Raw genomic sequence first — 24,999 nt, 5'->3', positions numbered from 1 at the left:
TGCCTCAACCAGGCATTGACTGTGCTATATGTGAAGTATCGTTTACCGCGTGGTTGTATAGGCTCCTGTAAAAAAAAAAACACAATATGCTGATGTGTGTCTTCATCAATAACACAAAAATACCTTTGTTGTAATTGGCAAATACAATTCATTATGATTCTGGTTAACTCAGGCCAACAAGGAGCACAGTCTGATTCTCGGAGTGCATGTCATGACAGAGCAGCAGCCACAAGATAGCAGCAGACCGCTTTGAATAACAGCAAGTGGACCTGATCTCCAGTCAGTCTAGGGATCACATCTAGTAGCCTAGGTGTAATTTTGTCATTATCTCTCTCCAATTTGTCATCATCAACCTGTCATTCAAAAATGGCTCAGTCAGCACATATAGGTCTGCAGACTTTAAAAGACAAGTAGGCCTATTACCTTTATAATTAGATTTTATATAGGCCTAGTCAGGATTTTGATGGTCATCCGAAATCATGGTGATTGTTTATTCATCGAATTGACATAACTATAACGTGTATGACTTTGACATGACCATGATAAGCAGTTGAGTCAATAGTGGGTGTATTTTCTTTCTTTTTTTTTTTTTTTTTTACAAAGGTATCACATGTCACCACTGGGCCATGCAGCATACAGTAGGGAAGTAAAAGGCACTTCCTTCTTCCTACACTCCACACTGGTTGCACTTAAACCAGTTTTAATAGAACATCTGCTAGTGGCAATGGGGAGTCAGGAGCAGAAAAAGGCTTGTTTCAAGTGATTCGCTATCGGTTTTAAAGCGTTTCAGAGCGATAGGTAATGTCATTGGGTTCAGTTAGGAAAACCATTGTGTTGTAGTGCGAAAAAGTCGGATCGCAGCCCTTTCTGCCCTGCAATGGCTGCGACGTAGCGCAACTTTTGGAGCTGCACGGTGGATGAACGACAGCGCTCGGAGGGCCTACTAACTTTTACTGACTTGTTGGATAGAACCAAGGAGGCAAAACAATGAAGAAACAATTCAACCGCATGAAGCAACTCGCCAACCAAACTGTTGGAAGGTGGGTCTTTGTTTTATTAACATGCATTGTTGCAAGTTGATGTCACGCATCGGCTATATTTTGGTACGATGTCATTACATTTTACACACACACACACACACACACACACACACACACACACACACACACACACACACACAGCAAATGTCAGTTGTCAGTTTTGTTGCAGTCACTTTCCTCCCTTATTCCCCATACCATCCTCTGCAATTCTTCTATCTATCTATTGTGGGCGGCGTCGGAAGGGTTCGGCCACGTTTTCTTGAACAATTACCTGGAAACTTTAATTAGGATGTAAGAAAGATAACATTATGGAGTCTAGTGATGAGTTGCTAAGCTTGAACAAAATGTATGTGCATAATTATATTCATTTTTGATACTTAACTCTCAGAGGGAAAGTAATAAAAGGAGTTTGAGAAAGTGAAGGGGATTCAAAGATGTGGTCGTTGTGGCCAAAATGTGGCTATGTGGACTTACAGGGTGTCTGTGGTACTCAGTAGTGAGTTTAGAGTAACCATATGCTAGCCTACTTAATGGTATTTTTAAATTTCCTCTGATATCACTATAAGATCCCTACAATATTCCAATAATATACCTAGAGAGACTTCAAATCACAATCTGATATAGTATCATATTGTAGGATTACAGCTGTTTCTATAGTTGCACAGTTCATAAGGATGTAAAGAACCTCACACACTTAGAGAAATGTTTTCTGTTGCATAGTGATACTGGCTGGCCATCATAGTTTACATCAGCCAAAAAGAAAGGAAACTCAAAACCCCAGTGTCCCCCTCCCTGCCCCCCCTCCACACACACACGCACGCACGCACGCACGCATGCACACACACACACACACGCACACACATCACATACTATCTCTCTCTCCTTCACTGCACTCCCCTCCCTTCACCTCCACAGGGGCTTTCCCTCAGGCTCTCAACACCAATGCTCTCTATCAACAGTCTCCAGTTATCACGTTAATACAGTCTGCAGCTGATGCTTCATGTTTATCCTCTTCATGTTACGCTGCCCTCTTTCTAACCAATAGCCTTTAAGGAACGGCCTTGGATTCCTCAGAACTTTCCATATATTGTGTAAGAGCAGTAAAACTCAACTGAGCGGACTGACAGCTCCTCACAGATAGGCATCTGTGTATGCAAGCAAGCACACACCCGCTCTGGGTAGAGCTCAACAAGCCAAAATGCCTCCGGTCCTGCCTGTGGCACTGCAGGACTGAAACAAAGAGGGTGTCACAAAATAGTTGGCTGGGCTAAGCGATGCAGTGGTAAATAAATCATCACAAACAGCCACCAATATACAAAACAGTTTGTGTCAATTCATGCTGCTTTTCCTATCAGACCCTGTCTTATAACCCTGTCATATCATTTACATCTATCTGATACCACAGACTATAAAGTAAACTACAAATTTGCATTAAAGATTCATGTCAGCCTAAATGGGTAGCCTGTTATGCAAAAATAAAAAAGTGAAGTGAGTAAACTGAGTTTAGGTGGCTTTACCCTCCACTACATCCGAGCCGAGAGGATCCTGTAAACGTTTTTGTTTGATTGTTTGTTTGTTTTTGAGAATATGTGTACTCCTATTCTCAATATCTGCAATATCTGCCCAGCGCAACTGAAGCAGTAGCGCTGGGCAAAATGGCAAAAATATCACATCACATTATTTTCCAAATTTAGGGGTTTAAAATGATAATGTAGCCTATTGCATTTGTTTTTCCCATACAATAACACTTAATGAAAAGTACATGACTGTAGTATACCAACCAATGTTCACATGTGTTTATGCTTTAGACTGTGCTTAATGTACATTTTTTTATGATGCTACAGTGTGCCCTTACTTATTGCATTAAAGACACAAAGGCCATTGATGATATTGTTACAATGCATACCTTTGATTGGATCCATATACTTTAAACTATGATACACCACCAGCCCTAAAGAGAAGCCTGAATCATTTCATACTCTGCTGATATACTTCCAGAAACGCAGAGCTTAAGCCGAATGCCTTTATGGTGACAGATTTCGGCCGGAGGATGGCTTTTATCTGAATCATAGGCAAACCAAACCTCTCAGTTGAATGTGTGTCTCCCCCCATGGCAGTATCTGATGATGTGGTTCTCTGTTTGGCTCAGGAAAGGCCAGGCAGGGAGAGTTTTGTGGAGTAAGCATTTCCATGGTTGTTGACGGGGACACAGCGGTGGGCTGGGGACACCACAGAGCCTCAGTGGTACAGTTCAAAAGGAGGAAGCCTGTTTGATTCACATGTAGTTGAACTGTGGTGTGTGTATGTCCTAAACCGTTCCACCACAATCGGTGTGCGGTGTTCATGAATGCCCACATACTTTTGTAGCACCTTTGAGAGAACAGCTGTTTCTTACCCAGAGTCTTTGAGTTGGTATGAAAACATATAGGCATTGTAGTTTAGGATCACAGTGCGTCATGTGGAGATTCGTATAAAACAGTTCTCAGACTATGTGTTTCTTGGATGATTATTATCATACTGGCTCATTGATAGGCCCATGTACACAGTCTGTGTTTACATCGCTACAGTTAGAATTCAGCACAAGCTTTCTGTGTTGTTCTGCTCCAAGTTCTCTCCCAGAGTCTAGCATTGGAGGAAGCCTATTCTTAGAACAATAGCTGCTGGCCAGGGCCAAGCTCCGCTCTGCTCAAATCAATGCTAATTCAATATTGATAGGAATCTAAAAATTGCCCATGTAGCTTTTACCTCCAGAGGCGAGCCAGCATAGCTTCTCTGTAATGAGATCATGTGGATCAGTGTGTAGGTATTCTGGCTGCAGATGCTATCTCATGCCATCACACAGCCTTTGTTAGAATTGTTCAAGTAATAATCCACAACTTTTTCATATAAATAAGTGTCCGTTTTGCTCCTCTGTGTCTCCATTGCTGCCATGAAATAGTGATTTTAAACTACGCCGCTGTTTCATTTGCTGTTCTAAACACCTATGAGGGGATTCCTCTGCTACACAGGAAGTGATGCGTTTTACGGTTACAGAAGCAACAACAGCAGGTTTGTTTGGAAAAAGTAGTATAAGACAGAAGAAATATAAGAAGCCGCAGTCTACATTGAGTGTCTTTATTATTACAGCATGTTGGGCCAGTACCTATGAGCGTAAAACACCAAAGCGTTGACCGCTTATCTCCAGAGGTGTCGCCAAAATCAAGAAAAACAAGAATCTCGTGGATTATTGCTTTTACTATTATAGCCCTGTGTGAGCCCTTGCAGCTTCTAGGATTTCTACCCTTGCCTCCCGTAAAAGATTGATAAAATCTTTGCTGGTCCACCTCTAATAATTTCACCAACTAAACTAAAATCTCTGCACATAGGCTAGAGGCAACACAGTGCAGCCTTAGGCATTTTCTTGTAACAGTGAGGAGGGTTCAGGCAGTAGTGAGGTAAGCATGGTATGTGTAGGGCGTAACTTATGAAGATCTCATTTCTCAGACTTACAGCAGCATTAGGTAATAACTCTTGTGTGGGAGAGGGTTAATTGATCCCTGTGAGATTTAGGCCTATATTGTTGGCATACTCTGGTAATGGGAGGGGAAAGGTCTGTAGGGAGTTCTGTAGTGTGTGTGTGTGTGTGTGTGTGTGTATGCATGTGTGTATCTGTTTACATATTGATAGGGTGAGTGATGACCTCATTTAGTGGTCTCACTAGCTCAGCAGTATTCAAACCAAGGAATGGGGAATAATGATTTGTCTCCATCTCCCCAAGTATTCTATTACTAGAAATGGTGACAAATACACTTTTCACCTTTGGCTTTAAGCCTTGTAAAGGCTGGGAGTGTGATGTCCCATATATAGAAGTAGGGATATCGATACCAGTATCGGTATCTGTGCCGATACCAGGCTAAAATATCGGAGGAGATCGGTTTCGGAGATTTTACCCGAGACTAAAATCCGATACCCAAAGCCCTGAGTAACATGTAAGAAATAAAAGCAAACTGTCTGATTTTATGCATTTGTGGCACATAGAAGCCTGTACTTCTCAAATGGTGGGAAAAACAAGGATTTTACCTCAATAATTTTGTCCATTGACCCCAAACTATTACTGTTGCAAACCCTGATTTTGGATATGAAATTTGGTAATGGCCATAGTGCATTTCCAAACCAGATTTGCATGCACTGTGAAATTACGTGCAACACTTTGTGAAACAGGGACAAAAATGGAGATACACATTTATAGACACAACATTTTATAACCTCAGTGCTCCATTAGCAATTTTGTAAGTCCCAGCTGTACAAAAATGAGTGTGGTTAGTCCTGTGATGTGGTCACAACAGATTCTGTTAACCTTTCCTTTCATAAACATAGAAATGTGAGAAATGCATTTAGAATAGACAGCAGTAGAATGGAGTATGTGTCTTCAAAATGTGTTTAGAAACATGCAGGTGATGTTTTTTTTTATGGTTACAAACATGACAAAACACATTCATGAGATTGCTGATGATGAGTAAGCTGACAGTAGAAGTTTTGGAATGATGTAAGTCCCTTCTAGACGCCGTTCCCATGTACAGTGTGTGTGTGGTGTGTTTCAGACATCAACAAGCCACTTGGCACACATAGACACACACACACACACACACACACACACACATCCCCCACCTCCCCCTGTTGCCATAACAAACAAGGTGGACATGACACAACAGGAAGTGTGTGTTCTGACAGGGTGGAGCAAACTGACAGGTCCATCATGGAAAACAGCCACAGGCACAAGTGGTGGTGGACTTCTGTGTTTGTGTACACTACTGTACATGTTTTGAGTGAGAGTGGTTGTTTGTGTGTGTGTGTGTGTGTGTGTGAAAGCCATTCATCCCTTTGCTTCATAAATTGTATAGTACCCAGTAATTCATAAAGACTAATGATATGTTTCCTGACACATTCATAAATAGACATTCAACATTTAACTAATTCATTACACAATGTAACAATATAACATCATGTGACAGCACTTCACTATGGATTTAAGCATATTGTGCGGTGTGTAACTTTGCTCTAGGTACAACAGTGCAAATTTGAGACAGGTTGGGCTGGATAGACATGGTGCGCCTGGTGCCTGCTGCCTGCTGCCTGCTGCTCAATCCGCAGCATGGCGGTCTTTCAGCTGGATATTTTTACTGCAAGTTACTTCTTGCTCAGTTGAATGAAAGTGCATTTGTTCCATAAGGGAATTAAACCCACAGTACGTCATGGAACTGCATTTGTTCCAAACAGTGAGCGGCAAGATTTCTGAATCAAACAACATGACAGGACATGACATACAGTGGTCTCATCTTTAAGCATGCATTTTAAATGCTTCTGCAAGTCTCCGGGTTAACAAGTCAGTTTACTTGCCATATAACAGGTGCTCCATCTAAGTCAGTTACCAATTGCTTTGTTGTTTTGATACCATATGTTTTCACTGTTGGGTGAAAACTTGTATCTTCAAAATGTCAACTCTTCAGGAACAACAGAAAAACAGCCTTGTTTTTTTAGCTTAGTGACAATGTTTTTTTTAACATTATCCAGTGGGTTTTAAGAGTGTTTCATAAGCCCAAGAGGTTTGAGAGTTTTTTCAGCCCATAGAGGACCATGTAATCCTTCAATTGAAGTAAAAACATGACAATTGCCAAAATTGGAGATATGCTATTTTCACCTGACAGCAACCAAATTATGCAGTTTGCAAATAGGGTCTTAGTCAAAGTATGTGGTTTTTGAATAAATATTTCTTTAGGATGTCACACCAGGAGTCAAAATACATACAAATTCACAGAAGGTTCTGTATTTTGTCTTTTTCCATCCATGTGTTGCCAGTCTTTGAACTTTGACCTCTGATTTGTGTTTCCCTCAACAGGGCCGAGAAAACTGAGGTGCTGAGTGATGACCTCCTACAGGTGAATATGACTTTCTCCTTCATGTCTGTTCAATTCCATCAACTGTTAGGATGCTTCAGACAGAATGGTATCTGGTGTCACACTGCTGACAATAATCTATGTAAATGGTTTCTGATAACACATTCACTGTAGCTGGCTCAGCTGTGCCCGCAAGGGTTAGCACAAAATGTTCACAGGTTCCTGTAATTGTGCGATCCAGTGTCTGTCACCTATGAAAGGTGATGTGTGCTGTGCACTATGTAACACTGCTGGGCGAAACTGTTATTTTTAACTATCTCAATGCACAAAGTGCTGCTTTTACACATCCTTTCCTGGAAGAGTGTATTATAGAAGTAGCCTAATCACAGGACTTAGTTCAACAAGTTCCCCTAACGTCTCTGTTAAAGACATCATGCCTTAGCAGCATGTTGACGCCAAGTCTCTCTGCAGTCTTGGAGTACAACTGTTGGCATTAAAACATTTCTTTCATTCAGTAATGCCTTGCCAGCTCATGGGTTTGCCACTGTGGGAAAGTGCCTCCATGGTTTTCCGATCAAGGCAAACCCTGGCAATGTGCTGTGATCTTGAAAGCACACTGGAGCTGTTCGTTATGTGTGTGTGTATGTGTGTGTGTGTGCGTGCGTGTGTTAGGGGGTGGGGGGGATCCTGGCTAGCAAATGTGTGAGATCACAGCTAGGAAAAGAGTGTGAATAAATACGAGTGACTGAGAAAGACAGGGAGTATGTTTACAGTAAAAAAGGAGTTTATGTGAAAGGGAGTGACAGGCTGCAGTGAGAGTGAGAAAGTAAAGGTGAAAGAGTGTGGGTGAATGAACGTATACCTCTTTCAACAGGCCCTCATTTAATCACTGGAGTCACACTTTTATGACACGCAGCACTGAACTATGAACCCCTTGTGGCTCAAGCACACACTCACACACACAACAGAAATACTCATGGTGAGCAAAGTGATTTAGTATTATTGAATATTTACAAAAAAATGTAGAAAATTGTGCTGAAAGTAAACAAGACAAACAGCCACTGCTTGTTTTATTCTTTAACTGTTTAGTTCCCATCACAGAACCCGGTAGTAGTTTAATTCTGAGTTCTATACCTTTGTCCCAAAAGTACAGAGCACAAACTGACCCAACCCTTCTAGAGAATGTAGAATATACTCCCCTCCTCTCTGCCTCTCTCCCTCTCTCTCTCCCTCTCTCTCCCTCTCTCTTTGGTCCTTGTCCTGAAAGACAGGAGCTTTGTGCTGTGTTAGACATTCCTCTAGCACCAGTTCTCAGTGAGGAATGTGATTGTCAGGCGATCAGCATAGTGGAAGTGGCTTGGATGTACGCAGGCATAACAACATGTTGAGTTCGAGACCTTATATAATTGAGTAGGACGTATGCTGTACAGAATTTGGCCACGTATGATGTATCCACAATGTGAGTTGTAACAGTCTGGCAGGTAATCATTTACAGATATGCTGCTTACTCACTAAGTTTACTTCATCATCTCTCTACAAAAATGTATAGCCCACAGTTGAGTCCAGTGAATCAGCATGCTGGTTCACAAAAGGCTGTAGATGAAGGCTTTTTGATTTGAAAGAATGAAATAAATTAATTCAGAGGAAAAGTGTTTCACTCTTTCCAAACATGAGCAGAAAAGAATAGTTTTTCCTTTCCCTTTTTCCTCCTCCTCCCACCCCTAAAGCACCCCCCCCCCCCCCCCCCCCCCACACACACACACACACACACACACACACACACACACCCTTCTCTGAACTGTCCAACTCGTTGAAATTTGACACTTTAATTTCCACGGTGCAGTAGTATTCTCTCTTCATTTTTCCATAGTCTTCAGCACTGGCTAAGGCATTTATCTTGTTTGGACATGCCTTGCCTCAGCAGGGGAAGTGGGGAGGTGAGCGGAGCTGTCAGACTGGATGGGCTCTGATCTCAGTACTAACACGCCACTAAGGAAGCCCAGTGGACTGTTATTGTTGTGGATACTGGCACATACTCATAGCAGATATATATAGTGGGAGTTAATCAGTCAGCTAACCAGCTGGTGGGCCAAACAGAAAAACCCACAGTCAAGTTTTCATGGTGTGAATCACGGGATAACACTGGCTCAGTCTGTGAAGCAAGCAAACATGACTATTTGGACTATAACTGCATTTGAAACGTTTTTCTGCACTGTCATCAGCTAACCAGCCAACCAGCCAGCATGCCAACAAGGTCAGCCAGCTAGTAATCTGTCAGCCAGCCAGCCAGCTAGTCAGCCAGCCAGCTCATCAGTCAACCAGCTACCCAGCCAGCCCAAGCAGCAACAAGCCAGAGGACAAAACTGTATCCGCCCAGTTCCTCTGTGACTCACTAGATGTTCCACATTTTCTGTTGTGGGAGGTCAGAGGTCGTCGGCTTGCTCCGTTCACTGTTTTCATTGGTTACTGGGCTGTCTGGAATAAGATGGCAGTAACAGGCCTGTAAACCTTTGGACAGCTCGCTAACTGGAGAGGCAGGCAGAAGGGGTTGTCTCTGTTCTGTTAATCAACCGTGTGTGTGTGTGTGTGTGTGTGTGTGTGTGCCTATTATCTGGGTGTTTTCTTGCTTTTGCATGCATGCGTCTGTTTCCTCAATTGAGTTTCTCCCAGGACAAATCTCCTGCTGTGAGTACAGTAAACCGTCTAAGGTGGAGCGGTTGTCAGACTGGCTAACTGCTGTGTTGTTCAGGGTCAGTCTGGACCAGAGGGTGACTTCAAACCCCTCTTCCTTCCTGTCTGTGCAAGCGCTCATCAGGTGCCTGCTGGCATGCTTTGCTTTGTTGCCCACCGGCTCTTACAATCTACAGCTTCCTCTTTTGCTTCCTGTGTTGCTCCTTAACTGCTTGAGACAACACAGACAACACAGCTGCCCAATAATGGTGTCAAAATATAATTAAAAAAAAATGGTTACTGTAATCAATTGCCAGATAACATTGTCAGACTCATATTTTCACTCAATCCATCTACACTGAATGTACAAAATATTAGGGACACCTACCTACTCTTTTTATGAAACACACTGATCAGATGAATCCAGGTAAAAGCCGTTTTCCCTTATTGATTTCCCTTGTTAAATCTGTACCAATCACAAAGGAGGAGATGTAGATAAAGAGAAGCAGACGAGTTCGAGAAGTATTTTTAAGCTTTGAGACAATAGAGATGTGGATTGTGCAAAAGGGGCTGCAACCCAATATCAGTAAGATGATAATATTTTGTATATTCAGTGTACGTCCCCAGGGTCGTTTGATATATAAACACTGAAAACACTTTCCATCGACGGAGACGGCCTGATCACCCAGTGTATCCCGTCTGCCATACAGCCTGCACTGCAATAACTCAGGCCTCTTTCTATCCCTCTCTGTCTTCTTGGCATCAAGTGTCGGAAGGTCTGGATCCAATCGAGCCGTCATCAGATAGAGCTAGACTTCCATGCATTAATCAAAGCTAGGGATCAGCTGGATGGTGAGCGAAATCAATTGGATCCAGGCAAGGAAGCCAAGTCCAGCTGTGGTCTGGCATGGAGCAACAGCTGCAGGACGAGGGGGAGGAGGAGCAGTGTGTGGGTGTGTGTGTGTGTGTGTGTGTGCATGGGAGAGAGGCAGAAACATCCCGTGAGAGAGGGCCGGAGCGTAGAGAAGACGGTGAATTAGTAAGGATAAAAGTAAGGGAAGAAGAGTGGGAGCGAGATGGGGGTCTGACAGCAATGGCAGTGACACAGCTGGATGTTTACAGTGAAACAGGAAGAGGAAGTGAATACTTAGACAACAGACAGCTAGTCAGATGCAAAATCTGTGTGTGTGTGTGTGTGTGAGCTCTATTCCCGTAACCCCTTGCCAGTAACCCTACAACCACAGCCATATTGGCGGCTTTAGTTCAAAATAATGAACTAAATATACAGTATGTCATACGTTTTATGTCATAAATGTTACACCTTACATACAATGTATTTGATGGTGGCAGTATTTTTTTAAGTACTATAGGTCATTTCCTTTGTAAAGGATATTGTACAGTATAATCAGTAGATCAGGATGGCCCAGCCAGTCTGATTTATCTGTTTCCCACGGTAGTATCTCTGCAGGATGTCGTCAGATGTTGAAACAAAAAAAGTTTCCTCCGCTCCCTGTAAAGACCACAATCCGTCAGTCTGTGTTACTCGTCTGCCGTGACACCGCTTCCATCTGCCTGTCAGAGCTGCCTGTTCCAGCGCTGCACGCTGCGCCACACAGAACAGACGGCAACACGGGCGAGACAAACAGCGCTCCCCTACATGCTCACATCATTTTCCAATAACAAGAGCAGGATGGAAAGCTTAGAGATGGATGTGCGCTCGGTGCAGCATCTGTGTTTTGATTTGTAGCTCTCACCTGGTTTGTTTCTGATGAGTAGGAAAATGTGCATGTAGGGGTGAGATGAGCCTGCATCAGCACAGGGAGACAAATATCCTTCATTATTCCTTATATCTTCGTTATATCTTTGCTAATACCGAGTGCACAGTAATTCTACAGTGATGTTTTTCCACAGCAGGCCTATTGTGTTTGTTAAGATTTATGACATTGAGTGCAATGTGTGTGTGTGTGTGTGTGTGTGTGTTTGTGTGTGTGCGCGCTTACAGATCGAGAGGCGGATGGAGTTGGTACGTTTGGTGTCGCACAACGCACACAAGAGGCTGGTGTCCTGCCTGCAGGGTCAACTCGGCACAGACACAGAGAAGAGACATGTAAGAAGCGCTACATCTTCTCTTCGTCACTCTGTTTCTTTGCTCCTCTTTTCATTCAGTTCCTCTGACATCTTCAAGCAAAGCCTTCGCATTTTGCTCTAAGAATCGAGCTGCTCAGAAAGATCTCAGCTTAGCACATGGCTCCTAGAGAAATGAAATGATAAGGAAGTACGCCGTGGTCGTCAGTATTAGCAGTGGCCCTGCTGTCTTGTGCTGTGACCACATAGCATCTCTCCTTACATAACACAGAGGATAGGGAATATTCATCATTGGCCTCCTGCCAACCTCTCCTCTATCGCTACTTAGCAGACCCACCCCAAACACACACACACACACAATGAAAGGAATTTACATTTTATTACTTTGTCAGTTAAATCATCGTCTTATCTTTATCGTGTGTACCATCAACATGTTTTCACACACTTTCAGCTATGATAGAATAAATAACTAAACCCAAAGACACAGCTAATACTGAATAAATCTCAAACTTACAAAACTGCAGCCTCCATAACAGTTTATGTTTGTTTATCATTTGTCTTCTGGGATTGACTTTTCAGACAAAATAGCATGTTAGCAGCCAACTTGGAAGTCCTGGGTGTCAGACTTTCCCACTAGCACATGAACGCTGCATAGTAGTTATGGCTAAAAAACAAAAATTGTCAAATGGCGGAAATCCTAGATCCAGATCATCTCCAATCATCTAATCAATCTAATCAACTGATCATTGGCTTAGGGCTATCTGACCACCAAATTTCATCCAAATTCATTTGTAACTTTTTGAGATATCTTGCTAACAAACAGACAAACAGGTGAAAACATTACCTCCCGCCAGCTTCGTTGGCAGAGGTGATAACTAGACTACTTCAGTGTCACAGAAAGTGTCTATGTTTCTCTCTCTCAGGAGTCTTTTTGCTCATTTTTGTGAGTCAGTTGAACTTAATTTCCCATTATACTTTTGTTTGTCCCGCCACAGAAAAAGCTGCCCCTGACAGCGCTGTCCCAGGCCATGGAGGATGGAGGCAGTCAGCTGGGAGACGAGAGTCTGATCGGGTGAGTTGGGAAACTTCGATACAAGGCTTTATAACACGCATGACCAGTTTCAGCAGCTTAAGACTGTCGGGCGGCATGCAGCATGACACTCATGGTTTATGCAAGTACATGATTCATTGATTGGACAGGACTGTCTGTCTTGTAAATAGAATGAATGTAACTGATCATAATTAATGTACGACATGAAAAGAAGTTGTTGGAGTGAAAGGAATGTGAAAGGTCTAACAAGGGGCCTCTCATGTGTGTTTAGCTTCTTTTACATGAACATTACTCTCACTGTGAGGAATGTGGTGATAACAGCTTCACTGTCACACTCGCTCACACTCTCCCTGGTGTGTGTTTGTGTGTGTGCGTGTGTGTATGTATGAGCAGCAAGATGATGGATGTGTGTGGGGAGGCAGAGAGCAGGCTGGCCTCTGAACTGATGCAGCATGAGGTTCAGATTGAGAGGGACATCCTGGAACCTCTCAACCAGCTTGCTGAGGTAAAAACACAGAGACACTACAGCAAGAGAGACCTCTCCTCTAACTGTAATGCATGACATACATGTATCTATAGTACAGGTCATGGGTTCTTAATTGTTTTGGCCCAGGGCTCATATTAACATATTGATAGGCTTGTAACATGGGGACCCATAGAGTTAAAGAAACACTGCTGTAGACACCAGTATTTTTGAAACATACAGTAAGTATTTCCCTATATAGATTGTGTATGTAATCTGATAGTGCCATTTACCGTTCATACCACTTGTGCTGTAATTCCATTCTGTATATTTCATGTTGATGTAAATCCAATTTTACCACAAGAATATTTTTTTACCAGTATTGATTTGACTATAGAGTGCTTGTGTACTCATGTTGGGGTTGTGATCCTCACTGTTCTTCTCATAGGTGGATATTCCTAATATACTAAAACAGAGGAAGCAACTGGCCAAGTTGGTTCTGGACTATGACTCGGCCAAGGCCAGGTACACTAACTTACTAATATCAGAATTTTGTATTGGATTCTATATTGTAGTGTGTAAAGTTTTCATTTAGTCCCATTTATTCTTAGATGGCAGTGGTGTGTGTGAACTTTAATCACAGACTAGTCCTGACATGTATATATTTTTTAGCATTTTTAAGATTTTGAAGATGTATTTGAATATTGTCCTAGACTGTGTAATAAGTGTAAGCGGAACAAAAGTTTGCATCCATCACAGTGATTCATGGTTAGTAATACAGGAAACATTTCACACACCTTTATGTTTACTGTCCACATGCCCAAATATCTAAATCATTTCTTGCTCTGCAGGTGGTACCAGGCGACAAAGTCCAATAACCAGGCTATGGCAGCTAAGGCCGATTCTCTCAAAGACGAGATGGACGAGGCTCTCAATAAAGTAGAAATATGCAAGGTAGATACACAATCTTCATGTTTAAACCTCTCCTGCAGCGCAGAGCTTTGTTTTGTTTTTTTCACTTTGCAAGATAATATTTTTGTTACTGGTTGCTAGACACATGGACAATGCTATCATAACCTTGGGGGTTTAAGTATGCCATATGTATATAGTGGAGAGAATAGCTGTACATTCCAGCCAGGGCCTCTTCATCAAGTTGGGATCATATCTGATGAACAGGCTGAACAGAGGAAGCATTGTAACAGTAGCAGGACAGGCCCGAACATGCTGTACAGATTATTAAAACCATGTAATTAAAGGGTCATTGCTTTGTCATCTGGAGTTCATCTATATCTTAATGAAAAGTTACTTCATAAAGTGCAGTAGAAGATTTAGGGTTGCCTGTATGTTTGTGATGGATACAAACATATTTTCCCATTCCACAGGACCAGCTCTCTGCAGACATGTATAACTTTGCTTCCAAAGAGGGGGAGTATGCACGCTATTATGTCATGGTGAGTACCTTAGTTAAAAGACCTGGAAGTTAAACCTTAGTTAAATGACCTGAAATGACCTGGAAGTAATCTGGAAATTAAATGCAAATCTAGTCCATTCCTTTATGCCAACATTATTCGTTGACATGAATGCCTGGTTCACAATATGTGTTCTATGTCAGCGCTGAATGGACTGGACTTGAATGAAAGAGCAAGTTATAATGACCTGTTTTTATGTTTGTGTGTGTGTGTGTGTGTGTGTGTGTGTGTGTGTGTGTGTGTGTGTGTGCATGCATATCAGTTGTTAGAGGCCCAGGCAGACTACCACAGGAGGTCTCTGGCAGCTCTAGAGGCAGCTATACCCACTATCCAGTTACAGCAAGGTAAACAACAATACACAAAACAGACCGCATTTTAATTAAATATGCAAATTAGATTAAACATAACCTTTCCATCTCTAATTGATTTATCTTTTCCCCCGTTACTTTCCATGGCATTTCCCTTACCTCAAACATGAAGCCCAAAATAGTAAACTCCTGAATGCCAAATGGAATAGGCATATTAAGTATTGCTGTTTTATTTCTTTATTACTTCCATTTTTCCTGGACTCTATGAAAATAGGATGAGATTGAATCAGGATGAATTAGATCAGAGTGAAAACAGCTCCATTGTCTTTGTCTCATCTAGTGCCACATCTGCTCTTTCTCTGGATCTGATAAGTGAATTACTAACTGCTAAGAGGCAGACATATAGTGGATAGATGGTGAAAAGGAGGAGTGCGGTCAATTCATTTGTGAGACTCCAACATGACTTCAGTGACATCTAATTGCATCAGTGCTTTGCTCCTAAGTTGCCTTTCTGTTATGAACCAGACTGAGTAGTTGACGTTTGAAATGACACTTTTAAGCAGCTAAACACTCCATCAGTGCTGCCGCAGTAGATTTTATCTGCGTTTATGTCTTGCCTAGACTCGTGGATGGAGAAGCCGGCGTTCGGCACGGCCCTGGAGGAGCACCTGAAGAGGAGCAACCGTGAGATCGCCCTGCCCCTAGAGGCCTGCGTCATGATGCTGCTGGAGACCGGCATGAAGGAGGAGGTATGGATGGAGCGATGGAAGCAGAGAGAGAGAGAGAGAGCTTGGTAAAAATAGGCCAGAGTGGAGAGTCTAATGGAGCAGAATTCTGATTTACACGATTGTACCCGTAAAACTGCCCACCTCCGCTCCATCGGAGCTGGAGGGAAATGTGGGTCATGTCGCTCGCCTCCTAGACATGCTGAATAATAGCATGTACAGTCTGGAACCATCTGTGGCCAACTTGTGGTCAGTTAGCCTTGGGCCTGCGGGAATAAGAACCGTGTGTGTAATCTGTGTGTGTGTGCATCTGTTAGCCATTAGCATGCTCGCTATTACTCTCTTTAAACGTAACCATATCACTAGACTCCCAAAGGGGCATGATTCAAGACATTTTTCTAAACGGAAACAAGACTCTCGCAAGTCTGTCTGCTACTCAACCTGAAAGACCCACATCTCTACTGGTAACAAACAGTTCCTCTCTCGACCTTCTTGCTCATTTGGTGAATGGCATGCTTTCTTTTCATTACTTCTCCTTTCCTTACACCAAACCAGACACGCCTGTCTAATATTAGGATGGAAACCAGACACCTATCTGCAGCGCTCAGTCATTTTCTGTATGCTGTCCTACCAGGGTCTCTTCAGAATAGCCGCCGGAGCTTCAAAACTGAAGAAGCTCAAGGCAGCGTTGGACTGTTCCACCTCACAGCTGGAGGAGTTCTACTCCGATCCCCATGCCGTCGCCGGTACAGCCCCTTTTACAAGTCCACAAAGAATGAAACAATATGGTCTAGATTGTTTTCTCATAGCGTTTGTGTGTGTGTGTATCGTACACAGGAGCCCTGAAGTCCTACCTCAGGGAGCTTCCTGAACCCCTCATGACTTTTGGCCTGTATGACGAGTGGCTACAAGCCTCCAAGTAAGATCACACACACGCACACACGCACACACACGTCTTTTAATTATCTCCTCCTTTTATTATCTCCTTTTATAACACTCACACTTGGTGCTAATAATTGCTAAACACATACCTGAGGCAGTGTTTGCCCAAAAGCTGTTCTAGATATTCTGGCACGTAAGTGAAGGGTAAATACTTGTGTGTGTGTGTGTGTGTGTGTGTGTGTTTGTGTGTGTGTGTGGTTTCAGTGTGTCTGACCCTGACAAGAGGCTTCAGGCCTTGTGGGTGACATGTGACAGTTTGCCAAAGACTCACAAGGCCAACCTCAGGTAAGATCAACATCTATTCTATTCTATTCTATTCTATTCTAGTCTATTCTATTCTATTCTACTTTATGAATTCAACCATAACAAAAAAGGTAATACAGTACATGTTGTAGAGAGCTGTTCCATCACTGTCTTGTTGTAAACATGTTTGATTTGCGCACTAGATAACATATCTTGCTTGTTGCTTTGCTAAATTTGCCTGCTAGCCGTTAGTTAGCTAGCAAGCAAAGCCACAAACCAGTTGTTTGTTCAGGTTAACTGAGCAGACTCTTCTCAAGCTATAACTGAGTGTTTTTGTAGCAGAGACTAGGGCTAAAGTCAACACAGTTTCCTGTGTTGCAGTAGCATATCCTAAATTTGGAAACAAATTGATCTTACCGGACCCTTCATTTTCACTTTTAACATTACTGAGCTACACCCACGCCACAGCAATCTTTTTCAAGCATCTTTCTTTTTCTAACTCTGTCATATATTTAGCAATTATTTGCGTACAGCCAATTCTCCACTGGACCTCCATGATGGCACCAGCCATGTTTGCAATGAGATTTGTGAAGCAAATGCAAAGCCTCTGTTGCAGGTATCTGGTGAAGTTCCTGGCTAAGCTGGCTCAGGACAGCGAGGTTAATAAGATGACTCCCAGTAACATCGCCATAGTACTGGGGCCCAACCTGCTCTGGGCCAAGACTGAGGGGTGAGAACCTCACGTACTATTCACCTCATATTCACCTCACGATACTTCATGTTGTATGATTTGGCTCCGATAGAAAGATGTGCTTGTGTGTTGTGTTGTTGAGCTTTCCATCCCCTGTCTGTCTGTGTGTTTGTATTCAGGACGCTGGCAGAGATGGCAGCAGCTACATCGGTCCATGTGGTCGCCATCATAGAGCCCATCATCCAGCATGCTGACTGGTTCTTCCCTGAAGGTAATACCTCTCTCGCTCTCTGTTTACTTTGCAGTAACACTTCTTCTCTCTTCCCTGCTTCTCTCCTAGTGCAATTTTCTCCTCCTCCTTCTCCTTCTTTAATGCAATTTTTTATATGCAAGAAAAGAGATAGTTGTGACAGTGTATTGCTGTTAATGCTTGGTTAGTAGTGAGTAGATCCCTCTAATTACATATCTAATGATATATATATATATATTATTCATTAGAATAGAATAGAATACACATTTATATAGATACAACTACGGGACTTAAAGGAAAAATCCACCCTCAAACACTATTAAAAAAAAACAGCTGTTTACCTTGCATTTCTGGACCCATTTTGTTGTTTGGTGGTGCAGTTTTCTTACTCCCACGGTCAAACATAGAGGAAGTGACATCACGTTGAGATATTTCCAGCAGAGCTGCAATGGACTTTAATAGCAGAAACATTTATGTTGCATTTTGAGCAGCTCTGCTGAGATATTTCCAGCAGAGCTGCAATGGACTTTAATAGCAGAAACATTTATGTCGCATTTTGAGTATGGGGTGCGACTCACGTTTCTCGCTCTCTTGCTCTTACTATGCTATGCTATCGCTTTTACTCTCCCTGCCTATGTGTATAACCCACACCTGAATGCAACAAGTTCATGCCCATTCTCTGTGGATTGTCGAAAGGCATTCTGGGAAATGTAGGAAGTCACTAACTGAATAAGTAGAGTTGAGGGAAAGTGGCTACACTAAAAAACAACTCCTGGAATGCATAGAACATCACAGAATGATGATTTATAACATTGTAAGAGTATCCAAGGGTGGATTTTTCCTATAATCACCATTATTACCATCATTATCATCATCATCATCATCATCATCATCATCATCATCATCTCTCCCCATCTTTGCTCTCCCCTCTGCCTCCCCTTCTTCCCTCCATCCCTCCAGAGGTGGACTTCAACGTGTCGGGCATGTTCGCCATGCCCACCCACCCAGCGACCCCGGACCCTGAGCCCAACCTAGAGAGGAGACGCCCCGGCAGCCTGGTGGGGCAGGAGGGGGACAATCACAGCCCCCGTAAAGACAGGTACCTGTCCCGCCCCAACCTCAGCCTCAGCCTGCCTCTCACCCTCCCGTCCCGTCCCAAGACACTGAGCAGGCAGGAGTCGCGGGGCCCAGCCGTGTCGGCCCACTATGTAGTGGCCGATGAGTCCATCACAGTCACTGAGACACCCACTGAAGAGCTGCCGTGTCCAAACTTTAAAGCTGTGCAGTAGTCCAATGTAGCCCCCATGAATCCAGTTTCTGATGAGCGAAAGAAGTGAAGAATGTTTTGTGTAATTTCGACACCACAGTATTATTATGTCTAGATGATTTCAGCACAAGCTAATCAATTATGTGTTTTTCTTAAGGTTGGTGATGAACACGATGAATAAGCACTTCTCTTCCAGGCCTTTTTTATTGAAAGGGAAACCATTTTGAACATGTTGCAATATCATTTTGTGTGCAATTATATTTCTCACTTTGGATTTGTTGTACTCTTGTGTTATCTCCTATATTTCCCATTAAAGCTTAGGTTATACTGTAGGTTGCTGGCTTTATGTTTTGTGTGGGTTCCCTCTGTTGCATTTTGTTTGTATGGTATGGCATCTGTCTGTTCTGTCCCAGCAATGAAGTAGAAGTTCAAAGTTCTTCTAGTTCAAAGGTCACTGTCATGTGCTACGTTGGTTTTATGTCCTCTTTCGGTCTTTTTTTCTGAAATGGTTTTATTTATCTCAGGGAAGTGGCGTCTCTCTCTCCCACCGTCTCTCTGACCATCTCTGTCTTTCTCTCACTCTCACTCTGATGTCTTTCTTTCTCCCTCTGTCTCTCGCTCTCTCGCTCTTTCTGATGGTGTGTGGTTTGTCCTCCTGAACTCTCTCCCCTCTCCCCCCTCCCTAGCACTGTTAACAAACAGCCGGAGCCCGCCCCGCGTAGAACCAGCACTGTAAATAGAAAGCAGCCGCAGCTAACCTCACCCATCTTCCAGCCCCCACTGCCCCCTCTGGAAGCTTGGGGTCCTGCCCAGCCTGAGCCCCAGCCCCAGCCCCAGCCCCAGGCTCTGCCCCTGGCTGCAGAGGCTGAGCAGCCCAGCCTGGGTGGTGCTGGTAGTAGTGGTGGTGGTGGTCTAGGTGGTGGGGTCCAGGTAGCCACAGTGCAACCTCAGGTTGTAACCCAGCTCAGCGCTGAGGAGAGCAGGTAAGGAGGAGCGAGCTGAGACAGCGCCCCTACTCCACCGCCTGCTCACAGCCAATCAGCAATCCGGAGCTCACCCGCCCTTTATGTTTGTCTTTACTTTGTCCTGTGTTTGATTGGTCTTTGAGTTTACAGTGCAGGCAAACTTGATTTCCCGCATTGGAAGTCATTACATTAAAAAATTAATGTTGTCTGTAATGTCCACAGCCTTTGATTTAGCTTTATGCTAATGAATTAAATTAAGAATGTAATACAGAGGAAATGATGTATTGCTTTGTTTACAGGCAACTTTTATCCTCCCCCTCCTTGATGGGGTGATTGTCTAAGCTCAGCCTATTTTGAAAATGTACCTGACTTCCTGCCTGCCTTTCTTCCTCCCTGCCTGTCAGTGTGTCTGTCTGACATGTGTCTGTCTGGCTGTTTGACCACTTTGTGGTGTCATCTGATCTTGCATGTAGCACATCAGTGAACCTCTGATCAGCCTCTTGAACAAACCATTTCCTGTTCTGTTTTTGCATCCCGTCGTCTGTCTGACAGTTAAATGAGTAAAAATAATTGTCTTAAAACATTTTTGTCATAAATCATTCATCATTCGACATGTGATAACCTTCATCCAATGTAATTGCCATGAAATTAGCCTTTGAATGAAAATATGATGCAATTTTTGAATGTTATGCATGAGTTCTTCCTGCGTTGTTGCAGCACTGGCTTGTTGAGTGTAAAGCACAGGTGACATGTTGATGGATTAACATGTGGATCCGTTGTATTTCACAGCCCAGCGCGCGAGCTCACCTCCACCCCCCCTCCCCAGAGGAATGGTTCAGTCCATCTTACAGTAGGAACCCCCCACTCTCAGGGCGGGTCAAGGGGGCCCAGTCCACACATGGTGCGCAGAGGTGAGAGAGTGCATTCAACAATCAACATGAGGCGTTCCTTTTGAAGCCGTCATATTTATAGGCCCACTCATGAAAAATATTCCATTGTGAAGTCTGCAGTTGAACGTAGCTTTTTAACTTTTATTGTTTTTATTGTTTTCTCTGCAGGCACCAAGAAGCAGGCCCCGGCCCCGCCCAAACAGGCCAGCCCCTACGCATCCCACCCCGGCAGCCAGACACCCGGCTCCCCGCACCACCCGCCCATCACCCCGCGACGCCACCCTGGTAAAGAGAGCCTCATCCACGCCCCCAGCCACCCGCCCCCGCAGCCTCCTCAAGCCCAGCAGGCGCAGGGGGAGTCGGAGCCCTCTCCCCCCAGCACTCCCACCCCACCCGACACTCCACCTCACGACGGACCCCACTCCAACCCCCTCCTCTTCTACCACTCCGGATCTCTCCCTCGGCCCTCTAGGCCGGCTCCCAGGCCGCGCCCCAGACCCAGCGTGCCGCCGCCCCCACAGCCGCCGACAAATGACAATGGTAATGACATCTGCAGCTCCGCCTCCAAGATCATAACAGGTACAGTGGATGTTTTCTCTGCCTCAACTGGTCGCCCTCAAAAATCCTCTTTTTCAAGTGGGTATGTGTTTTTGGTAGTAATACAGGACACAGTGATCATTTAGGTGACCTGATTAGCTATAGACCATCAGGTAAAGTACGCAGTATCATAGTGTTTAAATAACATACATACCACCAATGCATGTAAATGGACACTGTAAAAACTAGATCTGAGAATATGAAACATGAACATCCAGCAGGAGGAAGGAAGGATGATAGAATTGCACTGTATTTATCATGTGTGTCCCCCTTAACATGCAGTAAACATTGGTGCAAGAAGCCCTACCCTGTGTGTATGTGTGTGTGCGCGTGCACGGCATGCATGTGTATGATAGAGTTTTTCCTTGTGGAAACTCTCATCTAGCTCCAACTAGAGCAGGCTCTTTGGCTTGGCTACTTCAGTAGTGTGGTAGATCTGACTGTCTCAATCTATGCACAGAGTAATTCCAGATGTAATGGAAATATCTATATTGAACTTAAGTCCATCGTAAGAGTGCTCGAAAATCAGCAAGAACAAATCCTTCAATGAAGTTTAATATTGTTGACATGATTTCTTTTTGTAGGCATTGCAATGGTTGAAATCACATGCCGATCGCCTGCTGATACTGTATTTCAGTATTGAGTGATTTCAGTCAGTTTCTCTCAGGGCAACATTTAGCATTCTGGCTTATGGTTTCACTGCCTCCTCTAGTGACTCACACACTAAATGTAATTGTGGTGATCTGAAGCATGATGGGAAATATGTAAATATTGCAGATGTCTGAGCTGCCGGCCTGCCTGTAAGATGAGATTTGAAAGGCAGGTAATGGTAAGGATCTGATTGGCTGATGCATTGCCCTTGCTTCCCTATCCACTGCATGTATATGTACGTGTGTGTGTGTGTGTGTGTGTGTGTGTGTGTGTGTGTGTGTGTGAGAGAGAGAGAGAGAGAGAGAGAGAGTAAACAACAAAAGAATGCAGGAGTGTGTTCTCTGCAGTGTTCTGCTGTGTGTTGCTGTGTGCATACAATATACATATGTTTATGTATGTATGGGTGAACGTGTGCATGTATTTGTCACACATTAACCCTGCTTCCCAACAGGACTAACATGCATGTGACTCCCAACCCATCCCCGATGCTGAGGTTGGATGGCTTTTGGCTGCTAACACCTATCCTTGCTAACTAACCCGCTCCAAACCTTACATACCTATAATAGACAGTGCACTATTATTCTGTATGTACATTGTCTAGCTCTCCTTCAGCAGTTCTATGTAGAAAACAGAGGATTTAAAGTTTAACACACCAAGGATACTCTCAAAACCACTTTGAAGAAATTTATTTTAATTGGAATCCAAATGTGCAACTCAAATGGCACTGTAAATGTACGTAGATAATTATGGCTAGATTTAATAAAGAGAGCAATCCTTGGTGTCTTTTATTGAGTGTGGAGAGGTGGTGTGTGTGTGTGTGCTCCCTAGGTTGGTTTGAGGTGGTGTGTGTGTGTGTGTGTGTGTGTGTGTGTGTGTGTGTGGCTATGGTTGGGTCTGTTTGATGGCTTGAGGTTAAGTGTGTGACATCTTTCAACTGATTTGATTGTTGACCCTAATTGCCCTCTATAGACGGAGGCCTGGTCATAAAGGGGATTGGACGAGCCTTCGTCCCTGAAATCGTTGTGGACCAACAACAGGAGGGCTCTGCTGGTCATGAGCCCGCCCCCACCCCAGCCCCGCCCACAGACCCCGAGATCCAATCAGAGAGCACCGTTCTGTGAAGGAGGAGGGATCACTGTCACAAACCGTCAAAAACTGTTCTCCTTCACTCAGTTGGTCCATGTAATAGATTTTAGTGTTCAGACTCAAACATCAGGCATGAATCCCAAACACACTGGACCACTCCACCTCTTCATCCACTTTGGGTGCCAGTGCTGTGTGGACAAACCGCCTGCCTTCTCCTCAGTAATGCTGGGACTTGACCCTGGAACCTCATACAATGGCGGTATTAAACCACAAAAACCTAGTCTTTACATTCCATATTAGACTTTACATCTAAACCCCTTTGCTCAATATACTGTATATCCTAGCTGGACATTTTGGGATTGGACTGCACAGCCTTGCTAGACATACAGCTAATGGGACTGGAACATATAACCTGAACCATATAGCCACTAAACTCCAGAGTGCTGGTGAAGCTTTCAAGAGACGAATTGTCTTCTTCTTTTTTTTTTTTTTTTTTTATCTTGCTATAATACTATAGATTTAATGCTATGAATGTTTATGGAAACAGAAATCTGGATATTGTATCAAATTTCACTGTGAATCTGGTCTATGAAAAATCTTGGCACTAGGTTTTACAACCTAGACCTGACAACTAGTATTTTTGTACTCATCACAATTGTGTGGAGATATTTGGGTGTTAGCTAGCCTTTTAGTGGAAATTGTAGATCTATTTATCTTGAATCAGAATGAGAGGCGTTTTGCATTTGAGACAATTTGTCAGTTTCATCTGGCTAAATGTGATGTTCAGCTTAGAAGGGCTTTTGAATAATTGCCATACACTTTATGACCATACTGTATACTACTGTATGATCACAGGACCAAAGAAATGACTAGTAAGGGCCAAAGAAAAAAATAGTTAAATTTAAAGCAGTTCAGTTTGAGTTTTATACTATGGTTGCTAATGACCAAATATTTTGGCAAGAGTGCAATATAAAAAAATGCATTCCTCTCATAATGTTCCCTCTCCACAGCATATACACCGTTGTTTATATTTTCCCTTACTTCAATGTATTTGAAGTAATCTTTTAGGGTGGAACTTGAGTCTGTTTTCCATCTGCATTTGATTTAATTACAACCAACCTGATTTACCGAGCTCAAAATGGCTGTGACGCTCAAAGAATAGCTTTTATTAATAAAAGGGATTTATTGTGTTTTTTCTAACAAATCAATTGTGATGAAAGACGATGACTATTTTCAATACATATCTTATAACAGTTTATTCCTGCTCAGGCTTAAAGCTACAACCAAACATGCCCAAATAATTAAATTCCTATTTGTATTATAATTGTTATTATGGCAGTGACATTGACAATCTTTACTTTGTTGGGGTATTTTCCATCACTTTGATTTCTGCTTATTTCTTGACGGCACTTTTATCTTGGTTTTCCTGCACATACTTTAGAAACCTAAGAATGAACAAAGTTGTTTTTTTTATATCAAGTGCATAACTTGTTCATATCAAAGGAAAATGTTTTTGGCATCATTACTCTTGATAATAACAATTAAACAAATTGTGGAACTGTTCAACACTTTGTGCTTATTTCTATCAGTTGTCAATATCTTCTTGCCATTCATTTGTTATTTTGTCAAATTAATACAAAAGTGGATACAAAACTCGAAAATGGCTTCACCTGCAATCAATTATCATATATTTTCTGGGTACTTTTGTCAAGTGTAACACATTGCAAGTCAAA

The 24,999-nt window shown here is 43.0% G+C and overlaps 1 protein-coding gene across 4 annotated transcripts; it reads left to right on the top strand.

Annotated features, from left to right (window-relative positions):
* Positions 1–679: 679 nt before the first annotated feature.
* arhgap17b (Rho GTPase activating protein 17b) lies at positions 680–24,778 on the top strand. 4 transcript variants are annotated; one of them, XM_071921198.2, is made up of 20 exons: positions 680–1,040; positions 6,916–6,955; positions 11,586–11,690; positions 12,664–12,740; positions 13,113–13,224; positions 13,631–13,707; positions 14,034–14,136; positions 14,565–14,633; positions 14,914–14,995; positions 15,581–15,708; positions 16,319–16,430; positions 16,522–16,603; positions 16,831–16,911; positions 17,486–17,599; positions 17,740–17,831; positions 18,771–18,909; positions 19,764–20,060; positions 20,832–20,953; positions 21,101–21,511; positions 23,150–24,778. In XM_071921198.2, exons 1-20 carry the CDS (start codon positions 988–990, stop codon positions 23,299–23,301), a joined length of 2,448 nt encoding a protein of 815 aa, XP_071777299.2. In that variant the 5' UTR covers positions 680–987; the 3' UTR covers positions 23,302–24,778. The 4 variants fall into 4 exon arrangements, with proteins under 4 accessions (XP_071777299.2, XP_078140761.1, XP_078140760.1 ...); XM_078284635.1 differs by lacking the exon at positions 19,764–20,060 and adding an exon at positions 22,307–22,352 and having other exon boundaries at positions 23,150–23,271; XM_078284634.1 differs by lacking the exon at positions 19,764–20,060 and adding an exon at positions 22,307–22,358 and having other exon boundaries at positions 23,150–23,271.
* Positions 24,779–24,999: the final 221 nt, after the last annotated feature.

Source organism: Centroberyx gerrardi, chromosome 7, assembly GCF_048128805.1.
Source record: "Centroberyx gerrardi isolate f3 chromosome 7, fCenGer3.hap1.cur.20231027, whole genome shotgun sequence".
In the NCBI taxonomy this organism is placed as follows: domain Eukaryota; kingdom Metazoa; phylum Chordata; class Actinopteri; order Beryciformes; family Berycidae; genus Centroberyx; species Centroberyx gerrardi.
This window is presented reverse-complemented; position numbering and strand designations above follow the sequence as displayed.

Excerpts from the sequence above, each read along its gene's own strand:
- arhgap17b (XM_071921198.2), top strand. The coding sequence starts at position 988 with ATGAAGAAACAATTCAACCGCATGAAGCAACTCGCCAACCAAACTGTT. Across the intron at positions 14,634-14,913 it reads ATGCACGCTATTATGTCATG|TTGTTAGAGGCCCAGGCAGA; the intron begins GTGAGTACCTTA and ends CATGCATATCAG. Across the intron at positions 20,954-21,100 it reads TCCACACATGGTGCGCAGAG|GCACCAAGAAGCAGGCCCCG; the intron begins GTGAGAGAGTGC and ends TTTTCTCTGCAG.